This window comes from Cherax quadricarinatus, chromosome 60, assembly GCF_038502225.1.
Source record: "Cherax quadricarinatus isolate ZL_2023a chromosome 60, ASM3850222v1, whole genome shotgun sequence".
NCBI lineage: Eukaryota > Metazoa > Arthropoda > Malacostraca > Decapoda > Parastacidae > Cherax > Cherax quadricarinatus.
In genome coordinates, this window is record NC_091351.1 from 2938376 (window position 1) to 2955072 (window position 16697).

Below are 16697 nucleotides of genomic sequence, written 5' to 3' on the forward strand. Positions count from 1 at the left end.
ATTTTGGGAAATGTTGAGTGAATGCGTGGGGAGTTTTGAATCAAGTGTGAGAGTAATGGTGGTTGGGGATTTCAATGCTAAAGTGGGTAAATATGTTATGGAGGGGGTAGTAGGTAAATTTGGGGTGCCAGGGGTAAATGTAAATGGGGAGCCTTTAATTGAGCTATGTGTAGAAAGAGATTTGGTAATAAGTAATATATATTTTATGAAAAAGAGGTTAGATAAATATACAAGGTATGATATAGCACGTAATGAAAATAGTTTGTTAGATTATGTATTGGTGGATAAAAGGTTGATGGGTAGGCTCCAGGATGTACATGTTTATAGAGGGGTAACTGATATATCGGATCATTATTTAGTTGTAGCTACAGTTAGAGTAAGAGGTAGATGGGAAAAGAGGAAGGTGGCAACAACAAGTAAGAGCGAGGTGAAAGTGTAGAAACAAAGGGAGGAGGAAGTTCGGGGGAGATATAAGCGACTGTTGGCAGAAAGGTGGGCTAGTGCAAAGATGAGTAGTGGGGGGGGGGGGGTTGAAGAGGGTTGGAATAGTTTTAAAAATGCAGTATTAGAATGTGGGGCAGAAGTTTGTGGTTATAGGAGGGTGGGGGCAGGTGGAAAGAGGAGTGATTGGTGGAATGATGAAGTAAAGGGTGTGATAAAAGAGAAAAAGTTAGCTTATGAGAGGTTTTTACAAAGCAGAAGTGTTATAAGAAAAGCAGAGTATATGGACAGTAAAAGAAAGGTGAAAAGAGTGGTGAGAGAGTGCAAAAGGAGAGCAGATGATAGAGTGGGAGAGGCACTGTCAAGAAATTTTAATGAAAATAAGAAAAAATTTTGGAGTGAGTTAAACAAGTTATGAAAGCCTAGGGAAAGTATGGATTTGTCAGTTAAAAGTAGAGTAGGGGAATTCGTAGATGGGGAGAGGGAGGTATTAGGTAGATGGCGAGAATATTTTGAGGAACTTTTAAATGTTGAGGAAGAAAGGGAGGTGGTAATTTCATGCACTGGTCAGGGAGGTATACCATCTTTTAGGAGTGAAGAAGAGCAGAATGTAAGTGTGGGGGAGGTACGTGAGGCATTACGTAGAATGAAAGGGGGTAAAGCAGCTGGAACTGATGGGATCATGACAGAAATGTTAAAAGCAGGGGAGGATATAGTGTTGGAGTGGTTGGTACTTTTGTTTAATAAATGTATGAAAGAGGGGAAGGTACCTAGGGATTGGCGGAGAGCATGTATAGTCCCTTTATATAAAGAGAAAGGGGACAAAAGAGATTGTAAAAATTATAGAGGAATAAGTTTATTGAGTATACCAGGAAATGTGTATGGTAGGGTTATAATTGAAACAATTAGAGGTAAGACAGAATGTAGGATTGCGGATGAGCAAGGAGGTTTCAGAGTGGGTAGGGGATGTGTAGATCAAGTGTTTACATTGAAGCATATATGTGAACAGTATTTAGATAAAGGTAGGGAAGTTTTTATTGCATTTATGGATTTAGAAAAGGCATATGATAGAGTGGATAGGGGAGCAATGTGGCAGATGTTGCAAGTATATGGAATAGGTGGTAAGTTACTAAATGCTGTAAAGAGTTTTTATGAGGATAGTGAGGCTCAGGTTAGGGTGTGTAGAAGAGAGGGGGACTACTTCCCGGCAAAAGTAGGTCTTAGACAGGGATGTGTAATGTCACCATGGTTGTTTAATATATTTATAGATGGGGTTGTAAAAGAAGTAAATGCTAGGGTGTTCGGGAGAGGGGTGGGATTAAATTATGGGGAATCAAATTCAAAATGGGAATTAACACAGTTACTTTTTGCTGATGATACTGTGCTTATGCGAGATTCTTAAGAAAAATTGCAAAGGTTAGTGGATGAGTTTGGGAATGTGTGTAAAGGTAGAAAGTTGAAAGTGAACATAGAAAAGAGTAAGGTGATGAGGGTATCAAATGATTTAGATAAAGAAAAATTGGATATCAAACTGGGGAGGAGGAGTATGGAAGAAGTAAGTGTTTTCAGATACTTGGGAGTTGACGTGTCGGCGGATGGATTTATGAAGGATGAGGTTAATCATAGAATTGATGAGGGAAAAAAGGTGAGTGGTGCATTGAGGTATATGTGGAGTCAAAAAACGTTATCTATGGAGGCAAAGAAGGGAATGTATGAAAGTATAGTAGTACCAACACTCTTATATGGGTGTGAAGCTTGGGTGGTAAATGCAGCAGCGAGGAGACGGTTGGAGGCAGTGGAGATGTCCTGTCTAAGGGCAATGTGTGGTGTAAATATTATGCAGAAAATTCGGAGTGTGGAAATTAGGAAAAGGTGTGGAGTTAATAAAGGTATTAGTCAGAGGGCAGAAGAGGGGTTGTTGAGGTGGTTTGGTCATTTAGAGAGAATGGATCAAAGTAGAATGACATGGAAAGCATATAAATCTATAGGGGAAGGAAGGCGAGGTAGGGGTCCTCCTCGAAAGGGTTGGAGAGAGGGGGTAAAGGACGTTTTGTGGGCAAGGGGCTTGGACTTCCAGCAAGCGTGCGTGAGCTTGTTAGATTGGAGTGAAAGGAGACGAATGGTACTTGGGACCTGACGATCTGTTGGAGTGTGAGCAGGGTAATATTTAGTGAAGGGATTCAGGGAAACCGGTTATTTTCAATTTTCATATAGTCGGACTTGAGTCCTGGAAATGGGAAGTACAATGCCTGCACTTTAAAGGAGGGGTTTGGGATATTGGCAGTTTGGAGGGATATGTTGTGTATCTTTATACGTATATGCTTCTAAACTGTTGTGTTCTGAGCACCTCTGCAAAAACAGTGATTATGTGTGAGTGTGGTGAAAGTGTTGAATGATGATGAAAGCATTTTCTTTTTGGGAATTTTCTTTCTTTTTTGGGTCACCCTGCCTCGGTGGGAGACGGCCAACTTGTTGAAATATATATATATATATATATATATATATATATATATATATATATATATATATATATATATATATATATATATATATATATATATATATATATATATATATATATTTATATGTATATACATATATATATATATATATATATATATATATATATATATATATATATATATATATATATATATATATATATATATATATATATATTTATATGTATATATATATATACATATATATATATATATATATATATATATATATATATATATATATATATATATATATATATATATATATATATAATATATATATATATATATTAACAAGTGGTCGTCTCCCACCGAGTGATCCATAAAGAAAGAGAATCCCCAAAAAGAATATACTTTTATCATCATTCAACACTTTCATATCACTCACACATAATCACTGTTTTTGCAGAGGTGCTCAGAACACAACAGTTTAGAAGTATATACGTATAAAGATACACAACTTATCCCTCGAAACTGCCAATATCCCAAACCCCTCCTTTAAAGTGCAGGCATTGTACTTCCCATTTCCAGGACTCAAGTCCAGCTATATAAAAATAACCGGTTTCCCTGAATCCCTTCACTAAATATTACCCTGCTCACACTCCAACAGATCGTCAGGTCCCAAATACCATTCGTCTCCATTCACTCCTATCTAACATGCTCACGCACGCTTGCTGGAAGTCCAAGCCACTCGCCCACAAAACCTAGTTTACCCCCTTCCTCCAACCTTTTCGAGGAGGACGCCTATCCCGCCTTCTTTCCCTACAGATTTATTAGCTCTTCAAGTCATTCTACTTTGATCCATTCTCTCTAAATGACCAAACCACCTCAACAACCCCTCTTCAGCCCTCTGACTAATACTTTTATTAACTCCACACCTTCTCCTAATTTCCACACTCCGAATTTTCTGCATAATATTTACACCACACATTGCCCTTAGACAGGACATCTCCACTGCCTCCAACCGTTTCCTCGCTGCTGCATTTACCACCCAAGCTTCACACCCATATAAGAGCAATGGTACTACTATGCTATCATACATTCCCTTCTTTGCCTCCATAGATAACGTTTCTTTGTCTCCACATATACCTCAACGCACCACTTGCCTTTTTACCTTCATCAATTCTATGATTAACCTCATCCTTCATAAATCCATCCGCTGACACATCAACTCCCAAATATCTGAAAATATTCACTTCTTCCATACTCCTCCCCAATTTGGTATCCAATTTTTTTTCATCTAAATCATTTGATACCCTCGTCACCTTACTCTTCTCTATGTTCACTTTCAGCTTTCTACCTTTACACACACTCCCAAACTCAAGATAAAGAATCTAACACAAAGTGGGAGTTGTGACAGTTACTCTTTGCTGATGGCACTGTGCTTTTGGGAGATTCTGAAGAGAAGTTGCAGAGGCTGGTGGACAAGTTTGGTAGGGTATGTAACAGAAAGAAGTTAAAAGTGAATATAGGAAAGAGTAAGGCGTTGAGGAAAAAAAACAGGTAACGGAATATTTGATATCAAATTGGGGGGAGAGAGTACGATGAGGTGAATGTGTTCAGATATTTAGGAGTGGACGTGTCAGCAGATGTGTCTATGAAGGAAGAGGTGAATCATAGAATTGACGAGGAGGAAAAAGGTTAGTGGTGCACTGAGGAATCTGTGGAGACAAAGAACTTTATCCATGAAAGCAAAGAGGGGAATGTGCGAGAGTATAGTATGGATGTGAGGCATGGGTTGTGAATGTTGCAACAAGGAGAAGGCTGGAGCCAGTGGAGATGTCATGTCTGAGAGCAATGTGTGGTGTGAATATAATGCAGAGAATCCATAGTTTGGAGATTAGGAGGTGTGGAATTACCAAAACTATTATCCAGAGGGCTGAGGACGGTTATTGAGATGGTTTGGACATGTAGTGAGGATGGAACGAAATAGAATGACTTCGAGAGTACACAGATCTGTAGTGGAGGGAAGGCGGGGTAGGGGTCGGCATAGGAAAAGTTGGAGGGAGGGGGTAAAGGAGGTTTTGTGTGCGAGGGGCTTGGACTTCCGGCAAGCGTGCTTGAGGAGCAAGTGGAGACAAATGGTTTTATACCTTGACGTGCTGTTGGAGTGTAAGCAAGGTAACATTTATGAAAGAATTCAGGGAAACCGGCAGGCCGGACTTCAGTCCTGAAGATGGGAAGTACAGTGCCTGCACTATGAAGGAGGGGTGTTAATGTTGCAGTTTTATAACTGTAGTGTAAAGCACCCCTCTGGCAAGACAGTGATGGAGTGAATTATTAGTTTTTCTTTTTCGGGCCATCCTGCCTTGGTGGGAAACGGCCGATGTGTAAATAAAAAAAGATAATGTTGTATTTGCACTACTATTATTATTATTATTATTATTATTATTATTATTATTATTATTGTTATTATTATTGTTGTTATTATTATTATTATTATTATTATTATTATTATTATTATTATTATTATTATTATTATTATTATTATTATTATTATTATTATTATTATTATTATTATTATTATTATGACATTTATTATTATTGCTATGTTAATATTATTATCGCTATTATATTATCATTATTATCTACTTTTATTATTACGCTTGCGTTAATAAATTAAGGATTATTGTTATCACAGTTACCTAAAACAAATCTTCGACCTAAGCAAGGAGAACTTCAATGAACCAGATGAAACTTCTTGCTGTCACAGCTATACTTTACAGTTGCTTCTGCGGTATCTGTATGAGGTAAAGTTCAAGTGAGGACCTTGGCCAAGAGAGGCTCTCAAACAAGTACCTTCCTTACACTCTCCGTAGGCCAACGAACTAAGAGAAAGAAGCACTGATAATAACCAAGCGAGCAGTGAGAGGGTGTTGACACTTTTGATGTCGATGAAAAAAGGAGTCACGTAGGCAGCCTTGGTGTTATCTGAGTGGTAAGGGTTGGCTGGCGTGTGTTGGTATAAAACCTGATGTAGCGGGTGGCCGCTCACCATCGCCAACATGAAGCTCTTGGTGGTATGTGTTCTCGTGGCTGCTGCCGCTGCTTGGCCGAGTTCCGGCTTTCAAAGCGACGATGCAGGTGGTGAGTACTTGACTTAAGCTATTTTAAATATACTTGTGATAATAGACTGATTTACTGAGAGTGTCTGACACAAGGAAGCAGGCTAATACAAACTTTAGCCCATTTTAGCTATTAAAACGGTGACACTTTCAGTCATGGTTAAGAATCAGTGAGACACCATGAGGCGATAATTTATAAATATTACCTTAAATGATTTTATGGTTTCTGTGACATTTATATTTTTCAATCCTTTTCGTAAACCATACCACCTACAATTATAAAATCAATCATTTTCATTTCGAGAAATTGGGAAATAGAAACTTTTTTTTGTTACTAAATAAAAATAAACGAAACCTCTGAGTATGTCATTAAATAATTCATGTCCATATCAAATTCGTTGAAATAAAACCACTATTTGTCTTCGATTTTGTAAAAAATCTCGTCTTCCAGAAACCTATTAAGTAATGGATTCACGTTTCAAAAGGTGAAGCATTATTATACCTAGATTCTTTAGGAGTATGGCAGTTATTAGAAACATAAATACTGTATTTTCCAGGTGCATCTGATACTCAGAAACAACATGACGTAAACTACCTGCTGTTCAAGGTCTATGAAGTTCTTCGTGATGATAACTTGAAAAATCTTGCTAAGACATTCGACCCTGAAGCCGACACGTCTCACTATTCAGACGATGGAGCTGCGGTTCACATACTTGCAAAGGAACTAAAGGACCACCGGCTCCTGGAACAAAAACATTGGTTCTCCCTCTTCAATACACGACAACGTGAAGAAGCACTTATGCTCTATGATGTTTTGGAACATAGCAAGGACTGGCAAACTTTCATCAGCAATGCCGCTTATTTCAGAAACCGCATGAATGAAGGAGAATTTGTTTACGCATTGTATGCAGCAGTAACGCACTCTCCACTCACCAAGCACATTGTACTTCCACCACTTTACGAGGTCACACCGCACTTGTTCACAAACAGTGAAGTTATCCAGCAAGCCTATCATGCCAAGATGACTCAAACCCCTGGTAAATTCAGATCTCACTTTACTGGCAGCAAAAAGAACCCAGAGCAACGTGTAGCATACTTCGGCGAAGATATTGGCTTGAATACCCACCACGTTACTTGGCACTTGGAGTTCCCATTCTGGTGGGAAGACAAACATGAAGGCCACCATCTGGATCGTAAGGGTGAAAACTTCTTCTGGGTACATCACCAACTCACTGTTCGTTTCGATGCTGAACGTCTGTCCAATCACTTGAATCCCGTTGATGAACTTCACTGGGAAGAAACCATCGAAGAGGGATTCGCTCCTCATACAACTTACAAGTATGGAGGAGAATTCCCATCTCGTCCTGATAATATTCACTATGAGGATGTCGACGGAGTCGCTCGTATTCGTGACTTACTCATTATTGAGAAACGTATTCATGATGCTATTGCCCATGGGTATGTTACTGCTAGAGATGGATCTATTATTGACATAAAAAATTCTCATGGCGTTGATGTACTCGGTGATGTCATTGAATCCTCTAAATATAGCCCTAACGTCGAGTACTACGGTTCACTTCACAACACAGCTCACGTGGTGCTTGGTCGCCAAGGAGACCCACATGGAAAATACAACTTACCTCCTGGAGTACTGGAACACTTTGAAACTGCTACCCGCGACCCAGCATTCTTTAGATTACATAAATATATGGATAATATCTTCAGAGAACATAAGGATAGCCTTACTCCTTACACGAAAGATGAGTTGGAATTCAGTGGTGTTGCTATCGACAATGTTGCCATTGACGGTACACTGGAGACCTTCTTTGAGGATTATGAATACAGTCTTCTCACAGCTGTCGATGACACCGTTGAAATAGATGACGTGGATATTACTACAGTTGTATCACGTCTGAACCACAAAGACTTTTCCTTCAACATTGACGTAACCAACAATAATGATCACGAAGTGTTGGCAACAGTGCGTATCTTCGCCTGGCCACATCGTGACAACAATGGTATTGTCTACCCATTCAACGAGGGACGCTGGAGAGCCGTCGAGCTGGATAGGTTCTGGAAACAGCGTAAGTATATTTTCAATGAATGAGAATTATTTGGAATGACGAAATTAAAATATTGGCCCTAATTGTTAAGCTTATTTTTTTTTAAATTTATGTTTCCTTTTCCATACAGTGAGTCCTGGTGTGAACCACATTGTACGCAAATCCACTGAGTCGGCAGTGACTGTCCCTGACGTGCCCAGTTTCCATTCATTGATAAAGAAGACTGATGATGCACTCTCCTCTGGTAGCCAGCTTGACCTTCATCAGTACGAGAGTGCACTTGGACTGCCTAACAGGTTCTTGCTTCCCAAGGGTAACTCACAAGGTCTGGAGTTCGATCTGGTTGTTGCTGTGACTGACGGCAAGGCAGACGCAGCAGTTGATGATCTACATACTAATACCAAATTTAACCACTACGGCTACGATGGAGTGTATCCCGACCACCGACCACATGGCTACCCGTTGGATCGTCGTGTTGATGATGAACGCATCTTCCACGACCTCTCTAACTTCCACCAAACTGTTGTTAAAGTCTACAATCATTAAAATTTTTAACACCATTCAGGGGTGTATCTACATCAAGCTCGTTTTTCTTTTAAGTAACAAATTTTGGCACTACATGAAAATTACTAGTTTGCGCAGGAGAATGGTCTTACTGCCAGTTGGCACTGAGCAGTGGCACTGTGAGGTTTGTGATCATGTAGCTTCCAGCATTATTTTTACTTAATATTACAATCTAGTCATCCTAGTGCTTCTCACCCATGATAATCAAAGACAGATCAAACATCTTATGAATTTTTTTTTTCACTATCAGAGGATGACTTGTCTGACTTTAATAAAAACTGCTCAGTGGCGCCCCCTTTCAAGTGGCGCCCCCCTTCAGGTGGTGCCCAGGGCACGTGCCATACTTGCCGTACCTTAGGTACGCCACTGACACCATTTAAAATGAAAAATTTAAAAAACTTCTTGTCAGTTTAATTTTGTTTACAAAACACTCTTTGTTGGCAAATAAAAATATTATGAGCAAATTTTTATTATATTTTCCGAATTATTTTATATCTCAACTTCACCATTATTGTTACATTTTCAACTGATCTTTCCTCTTTTTCATCAGGATTTTTGTATCAATAGAAACTATGATTGGCTACTTAGCTAGTTTTTGAAATCATTCTGAATAGGTTATGTAGCAATAATACTGAAATCTGTCTCTATGTATCTGGGGGTACAAATACAATGTTCTCAAGCCTGACACTTCCAGCCTCACTGATATTAAATCGGCCTCACGGATATTGGTCCTGCTTCACTAATGTTAGATCTGCCTCTCGGATACTGGTCCTGCCTCACTGATACTAATAATACTTTACTGATTCTCATCCTACCTTACCGATACTGATATTGCCTCACTGATGCAGGTCCTGCTTTCTTTATATGCATCCTGTTTTTTCCTATCTGCTAATAAACAGGTGTCTTAAAAATATAAAGTGAGGGTAAGAAAAAATATAATAAATTCATAATGAATGACGTACGGGAAACACAGTGGACGAAGAGTAGGAAATTTTATATATAATACTAAAAATTGGCTAGTTTCCGCTAGTTAAGTAAGAACTTAAGTAAGAACTAGCGGAAAAATAGTGGAGAAAGAAAATTAGTATATATATTGCTAAATTAAAGAAAACATTATTCATATTAATATCAAGAGAGATCTACAAACCAAAAAGAAAAAAGAATGTAAAGAAAATATGTGATAAATTCTGTCAGCAGCGAAGCACAGATTTTAGCTGGAATGATTAGTTTAAAAAAATATAATACAACAGAAGAATAAGTAGATGAATGTAAAGCAAAAGCCTAGTGCATATACGGCCATGAGTGAAAGATATCGTTCTATCAAAGGCCTGAGCTTGCTACCATCTGCAGCTCACAAGACTGCCATCCCCACGAGCCCCTTTGGGGCGGGGCAGATGGCAGACCAGAGGCCTATCTTCTCCCTACGAGCCCCGTGAGGGCGGGGAATGTGGCTAGGCCTGGGGACAGTTGGTCCTAAAGATGAGGGGGTACTTGTACCTCCTCCCATGGGAGACTTAAGTCTCGAGACACTCCCCAGATAGGGAGCCAAGGCCGGGTCACCACTACTTGGAAAAGACCCGGGCCGGGAGAATACCGGCGAATAAGAAAAAAAAAAAAGATATCGTTCTAGATAGGTACTCAAACAATAATGAAAATATTAGGATTTAAGCATACGTAAAAAATTCTGAACAAAGAATTTGTTACGAAAAGGTAGCAGCCAAAATAAATGGAATTATAAAATATTTAAACATTACGACAAAAAATTAGTAACATTAGGATATAAAATGGGCAAAAATGATGCCATATAAAAATCATAAGCAGTGACAGGATATTATGAATGAAAATAATTATAATCAAATAATACATATTATTCAAAGAACAGTCAAATAAAATTATGAATAAAGAGCAAGAAGCAAATTGGAAACATATTATATTTTTTCAAGGATGAGCTAGAAATAAGCAGAAAGAAATTAAAAATATCCCAGTTCACTTGTGCAACAATGAAGCAATATTTCTCTACTTAGTATAATGATAATTGTGAAGATTGCTTTATGTATAATGTGCAAAAAATCTGTTTTACACCGATTAAATCCTATTTAATATAAGTCCTCAGTAGAGTGAAGTGATAAAATTGGCAAGGTAAACAAATGACACTGTTAAGTTTTTTGATAAAAATGAAGTAGAAATGTTAACTAGATTTTATTGGACTCATTTAAGAAGTAAAACGGGAAATATTAGCACTAGTATAAAATGCTTCTCTTTTCTAGCAAACTGTTTTGTAATTGTTATAAAATTCTGGTTTGCTCTGAAGACTTTGCAATAATTATTTTTCTGTTAATTGAAGAGGATAAGCTTTACAACTTTAATGAGGCTTGAAAATATCTGAGGTAAATTTTAATTCGTTTTCAAGCAGAAATGTTGTGGTCTGTAGATGCAGTCGTTACTGGAACATTAACAACATTTTTTCACAAAGTCTAAATCATTGTAAGCTTTTTCATCTCATTCAGCTTCACAAAACTCGAAATTTCTGTTATAGTTTTGTCTTTAAATTCTTCGATCGTTTTTATTCCTGCTAAACCAAATTAAATAATTTTCAGTTTACTCCTCTGGAACCACTTCAGTTTAATGGCTAATGTATCTTAAGGCCAAGGTAGTACGAATTAATTTTCATTTGCGTGCAGGAAAAAAACTTGCAATCGACAAAATTCGTACCATGGATAAAGAATGACTCATCTGATAGACTTCAAACTTTCACCACCGGTACGGTTGCCTAAACACAGCTCTCACACTTCCATTGGGTGGCATAGGTCCCAGTTTGAAAATTTTATTAAAAAATTAGCGATATTAATTTTTTTTTTCGCTAACTTATGAATGCTTCTTCCGGCTTCAAAATATTACCGACAATGATAACCCAAAAAAGACAGGCCCAAATAGCTAAAGAAACGATGGAACTGATGGAATAAAGTCAATTACTGAAGAACAACTCTTCTGATCGGCTTTAAACTTGTACCGTATTTGGACCTTATTAAAACACAGTTTGTCACTCACTTTGAGCAGTGTACAGCAAGTGAAAATATGCAGTACTGACCAGAGAGGAAAAAAATCAGAATCTTGTGGAGATCATGTTCGTCTCTCTCAAACAAAAGTGTCATAGGAGTAGAGAAATTAGGGAGCATTCAATATTATTTTCATGTTCTTTAAATTTATATACGAGTTTTTCAATGTAGTATGATTTTCTTCATACGTTTTCTCATGGCAGCTCTTACCGTAGTGAAAACAGGTTCGAGAAAAGAGAGCCTTTTGATTTTCTATTCTAACTTCAACTATATAACAAACTGATTCCTTCTTTCTGTTTCTCTAAGTACTTCTATTCATTTAAGTTACTAATTTTAACATTAATATACAGTTAGACAGAAATGTAACAATAGTCTAAAAAAAAAAAAAGACTGAGGAAACAATTTGGCTTTAATAAAAGTAATATATATCAGAACATCTTTATTTGCTTATTGCAAAGTTGATGTAAACATTGAACACAGAATTTCCATGGTATATTTCTTCTAATTCTTTCTGCTCGTGTATCGCATTTTAAGCATGATTATAGACCTTAACAGTAATTTGTTTAAAGTTGGAAATTTCGTGGAAGATGCGCTCATCGTCGACACGACGATCAAGAGGGTAACCATGTGGCTGGTTGTCGGGATACACTCCTTGGTAGCCGTAATGGTTGAATTTGGAGTTTCTATGAAGATTGTCCACGGCAGCGTCAGCCGTGCCGTCGGTCACAGCCACTACCAGGTCGAACTCCATACCATCTGAGTTACCCTTGGGAAGCAAGAACCTGTTTGGCAGTCCAAGTGCACTCTCATATTTGTCAAGGTCGAGTTGGCCACCAGAGGTGAGGGCAGCGTGAGCCTTCTGTATCAGTGACTGGAAACTTGGGACGTCAGGGACCGTTACTGCCGATTCAGTTGACTTACGTACGATGTGGTTCACACCAGGTCTTACTGTTGATATGTAGAGAAAATCTCAATTAAATACATATAAATATTTACTTTGAAAAGTTGAAAAATATGAGAGCAACAGGAAGATTTTTCGTCATTCTTTTACAAGATCAGAATAAAGCTTTCATTTAAATAAACTTATCCATTTAAAAACTTGCATTTGCATGTAAAAATATTGCTTTAAATAACTTACATTTTCTCCAGAACCTGTCCAACTCGATGGCTCTCCAGCGTCCCTCGTTGAATGGGTAGACAATACCATTGTTGTCACGATGTGGCAAAGCGAAGATACGAACTGTTGCCAACACTTCTTTATCATTATTGTTCATGACATCAATTTTGTAGGAAAAGTCCTTGTGGTTCAAACGGGACACCGTTGTAGTAATGTCTACGTCATCAATTTCGACTGTGTCATCCACGGCAGTGAGCAAACTATATTCAAAATCTTCAAAATAAGTTTCAAGTGCTCCATCTATGACAACATTTTCAATAGCCACACCTCCAAATTCTAACTCTTCCTTAGTGTAGGGAGTGAGACTGTCCTTATGTTCCCTGAAAATATTGTCCATATATTTATGTAGTCTGAAGAATGCTGGGTCACGGGTGGCAGTTTCAAAGTGCTCCAAGACTCCTGGAGGCAAACCATATTTGCCCTGTGGATCTCCTTGGCGACCAAGTATTATGTGAGCTGTGTTGTGGAGAGAGCCGTAATACTCAGCGTTAGGACTGTACGTAGAAGATTCGATAACATCACCAAGAATATCAATACCACGTGCAGTTTTTATATCAATGATGGATCCATCCTTGGCTATAACATATCCATGAGCAATTGCATCACGAATGCGGCTCTCATATATAATCATGTCACGTATGCGTGCTACACCGTCCACGTCTTGAAAGAGGATATTATCAGGACGAGAAGGGAAGTAGCCACCAAACTTGTAAGTTGCATGGGGTGAGAAGCCTTCCTTAATTGGCTTTTCCCAATGAAGTTCTTCAACAGGATCCAAATAGTTAGACAGACGTTCAGCATCAAAACGAACAGTGAGCTGGTGATGTACCCAGAAGAAGTTTTCTCCTTTCCGATCGAGATGGTGACTTTCATGTTTGTCATTCCACCAGAATGGGAACTCCAAGTGCCAAGTAACGTGGTGGGTATTCAAGCCAATATCTTCACCGAAGTACGCTACACGTTGTTCTGGGTTCTTTTGACTGCCGGTAAATTCTGATGTGAACTTTCCAGGTGTCTGAGTCATCTTGGCATGGTAGGCTTGCTGGATAACTTCACTGTTTGTGAACAAATGTGGGGTGACCTCGTAAAGCGGTGGAAGTACAACGTATTTGGTGAGTGGAGAGTGCGTTACTGCTGCATACAATGCGTACACAAATTCTCCTTCATTCATGCGGTTTCTGAAATAAGCGGCATTACTGATGAAAGTTTGCCAGTCTTTGCTATGTTCCAAAACATCATAGAGCATAAGTGCTTCTTCACGTTGTCGTGTGTTGAAGAGAGAGAACCAGTGTTTTTGTTCCAAGAGCCTATGGTCCCTCAGCTCCGTCAGAAGCTTCTGGACAGCGGCTCCACCGTCAGTATAGCGAGATGTGTCAGCTTCCGGGTTGAAGGTTTCACCGAGTCGCTTCAGGTTACCATCACGCAGAACTTCATAAACTTTGAACAGCAGATAATTTATGTCGTGCTGCTTTTGAGCTGTAGAAGCGCCTGAAATTTAAAAAGAAAAAATGTGCAGAGAAGAATGAATCATGTGCTTTGAAGTTTTTAAGGGTTACGGGATTATTAGTTTTGAAAGAGTACTGGAATGTTTCTTAAGATTTTTCAGTAGCCTTGTATCATCTCTACATCTAATTTTAAGCATTTTTAAAAAATTAACTGAAAAATATTGTTAGATTTATGCACTCTCGAAGTATTTCTATTTTGTTCCAGCTTCTCTACAAGTCTGAACCACTTCAACAACCCCTCCTCAGCCCTCTGGATAATAGCTTTGGTAATCCCGTTCATCAGCATTATTTCCAAACTGCGAATTCTCTGCATTAGATTCACACCACACATTGCCCTCAGACAAGACATTTCCACTGCCTCCAGCCTTCTCCTTGATGCAACATTCATAACCCATGTTTCACACCATAAAAGAGGGTTTGTTAACTATACTCTCATACATTTACCTCTTTGCTTCCGTGGACAAAGTTGTTTGTCTCCACATACTCCTCAGTGCAACACTCACGTTTACCCCTCGTCAATTCTATGATTCACCTCGTCTTTCATAGACGAGGTGACACGTCCACTCCTAAATATCTGAACACATTCACCTCCTTCATGCTCTCTCCCTCCAATCTGATATCAAATCTTTCGTTACCTATTTTTTTCATCATCACCTTACTCTTATATCCTCAATTCTTTATATCCTCTATTCTTTAATCCCACATCTCTTGCCAACACCCGAGCATTCACTTCTCTTACAAACCCATCTATAAATATATTGAACAACCACGGTGACATCACACATCCTTGTCTAAGGCCGACTTTTACTGGGAAATAATCTCCTTCTCTCCTACTTACTCTAACCAGAGCCTCACTATCCTCATAAAAACTCTTCATATATTTGCATTTACTCAATATCACGGACATAGGTAAAACTTTATAATCAATATATAGTTATTCTTTATATTTGTATTCATCTCAAATGTTAATCACCTAAGGTTAATAAACAAAACTGAAATTCTTCTCTGCAAAACTTATTAGTCATATAGCACAACCTAATAGAATACTCAGTTCTCTTGTAATCATTGTAACTCACCTGATGATCATATGTACTGTTGTTGCCTTATTAATCTTAAGCTAAATTTAAGTTTGTCAGCAATGCTTTGCATATAAAGGGGATTTTGGTATGTATACCTGACTATTATATTCCTTTGCACAAACATGTATCATATATATATATATATATATATATATATATATATATATATATATATATATATATATATATATATATATATATATATATATATACATATATACATATATATATATATATATATATATATATATATATATATATATATATATATATATATATATATATATATATATATATGTGTGTGTGTGTGTGTGTGTGTGTGTGTGTGTGTGTGTGTGTGTGTGTGTGTATATATATGCCCAATAAGTAAAACTGGTCATTAGCAAGAACTCGTTTAAAATTAACTCTTTTCTAAAATTTTCTCTTATACGTTTAAATTATTATTATAATCAAGGGGGAAGCGCTAAACCCGTAGGATTATACAGCTCCCGAGGGGGGATGTGGAAGGCATTCAGGCTTAATTCGGGGACCTGGAGCACAGATGCAATTCCCTAAATCAAGAGCCCCTCACCAACATCAAGGAACCTTCCATGATGGGTATATGTTTAAAGACATTTTTTTTTCATTTATATTAATGTAAAAATTAATAATTTTGTACCAAAAGAACCTCAAAAACCTTACCTAATGTAATATACTAATATTATATATAATACTGAAATATAGAATTTCGTGCACTCACCTCCTGCTGCATCGTTCTGGTAGTCGAAGTTGGGCTGGGCAGCTGCAGCAGCAGCAACAAGAGCACACAACACCAGGACCTTCATGGTGGTGATGGTGAGCTCCGTTCTGTCGAGCCAAGCTTTATACTCCGTGGCCCCAGTAACTCAAACCTGTGATACTGCCTTTGTGCTAATCTTCCTCCTCCCATCACCCCTCCATGCTAATCTCCCTTCTCGTCCGTTGCTGACCGTCGATGACTACTATTATCTTGAGATTATCCACTTGATAAGAGACAACATGAATAGGCCTAGTGTATAAGGAACAGCTGGCATTTTGATTTATAATAACGATACAAACGTAACACGAAAATAATAACAAATATAACACGATATGCCAAGCATTTTACAAACCACGAAAAAAATAATAAGCAAAAGGCATATACCCTTAACTAGATCTTTCCCTGTTAGTTAATTCCATAAACTAAGTATAGCATCTCTGTTAATTATAGCAGAGGAGTCATTTAACT

General features: G+C 38.0%; 2 protein-coding genes across 2 annotated transcripts; one reads left to right on the plus strand and one right to left on the minus strand.

The window, feature by feature from the left end:
* Window positions 1-5874: 5874 nt before the first annotated feature.
* On the plus strand, window positions 5875-9098 carry LOC128694471 (hemocyanin subunit). The gene is made up of 3 exons (XM_053784605.2): window positions 5875-6029; window positions 6565-8091; window positions 8201-9098. Exons 1-3 carry the CDS (start codon window positions 5948-5950, stop codon window positions 8614-8616), a joined length of 2025 nt encoding a protein of 674 aa, XP_053640580.2. The 5' UTR covers window positions 5875-5947; the 3' UTR covers window positions 8617-9098.
* Window positions 9099-12116: 3018 nt separating this feature from the next.
* Window positions 12117-16350, minus strand: LOC128694470 (hemocyanin subunit-like). The gene is made up of 3 exons (XM_070097902.1): window positions 16191-16350; window positions 12829-14355; window positions 12117-12638 (listed from the first exon to the last, which is right to left on the minus strand). The coding sequence occupies exons 1-3, from the start codon at window positions 16273-16275 to the stop codon at window positions 12220-12222; spliced, it is 2031 nt and encodes a 676-aa protein (XP_069954003.1). The 5' UTR covers window positions 16276-16350; the 3' UTR covers window positions 12117-12219.
* Window positions 16351-16697: the final 347 nt, after the last annotated feature.

Coding starts and splice junctions, on each gene's coding strand:
- LOC128694471 (XM_053784605.2), top strand. CDS start 5,948: ATGAAGCTCTTGGTGGTATGTGTTCTCGTGGCTGCTGCCGCTGCTTGG. Junction 6,030..6,564: donor TCAAAGCGACGATGCAGGTG/GTGAGTACTTGA, acceptor TGTATTTTCCAG/GTGCATCTGATACTCAGAAA. Junction 8,092..8,200: donor GGATAGGTTCTGGAAACAGC/GTAAGTATATTT, acceptor TTTTCCATACAG/TGAGTCCTGGTGTGAACCAC.
- LOC128694470 (XM_070097902.1), bottom strand. CDS start 16,275: ATGAAGGTCCTGGTGTTGTGTGCTCTTGTTGCTGCTGCTGCAGCTGCC. Junction 14,356..16,190: donor CCAGAACGATGCAGCAGGAG/GTGAGTGCACGA, acceptor TTTAAATTTCAG/GCGCTTCTACAGCTCAAAAG. Junction 12,639..12,828: donor GGACAGGTTCTGGAGAAAAT/GTAAGTTATTTA, acceptor ACATATCAACAG/TAAGACCTGGTGTGAACCAC.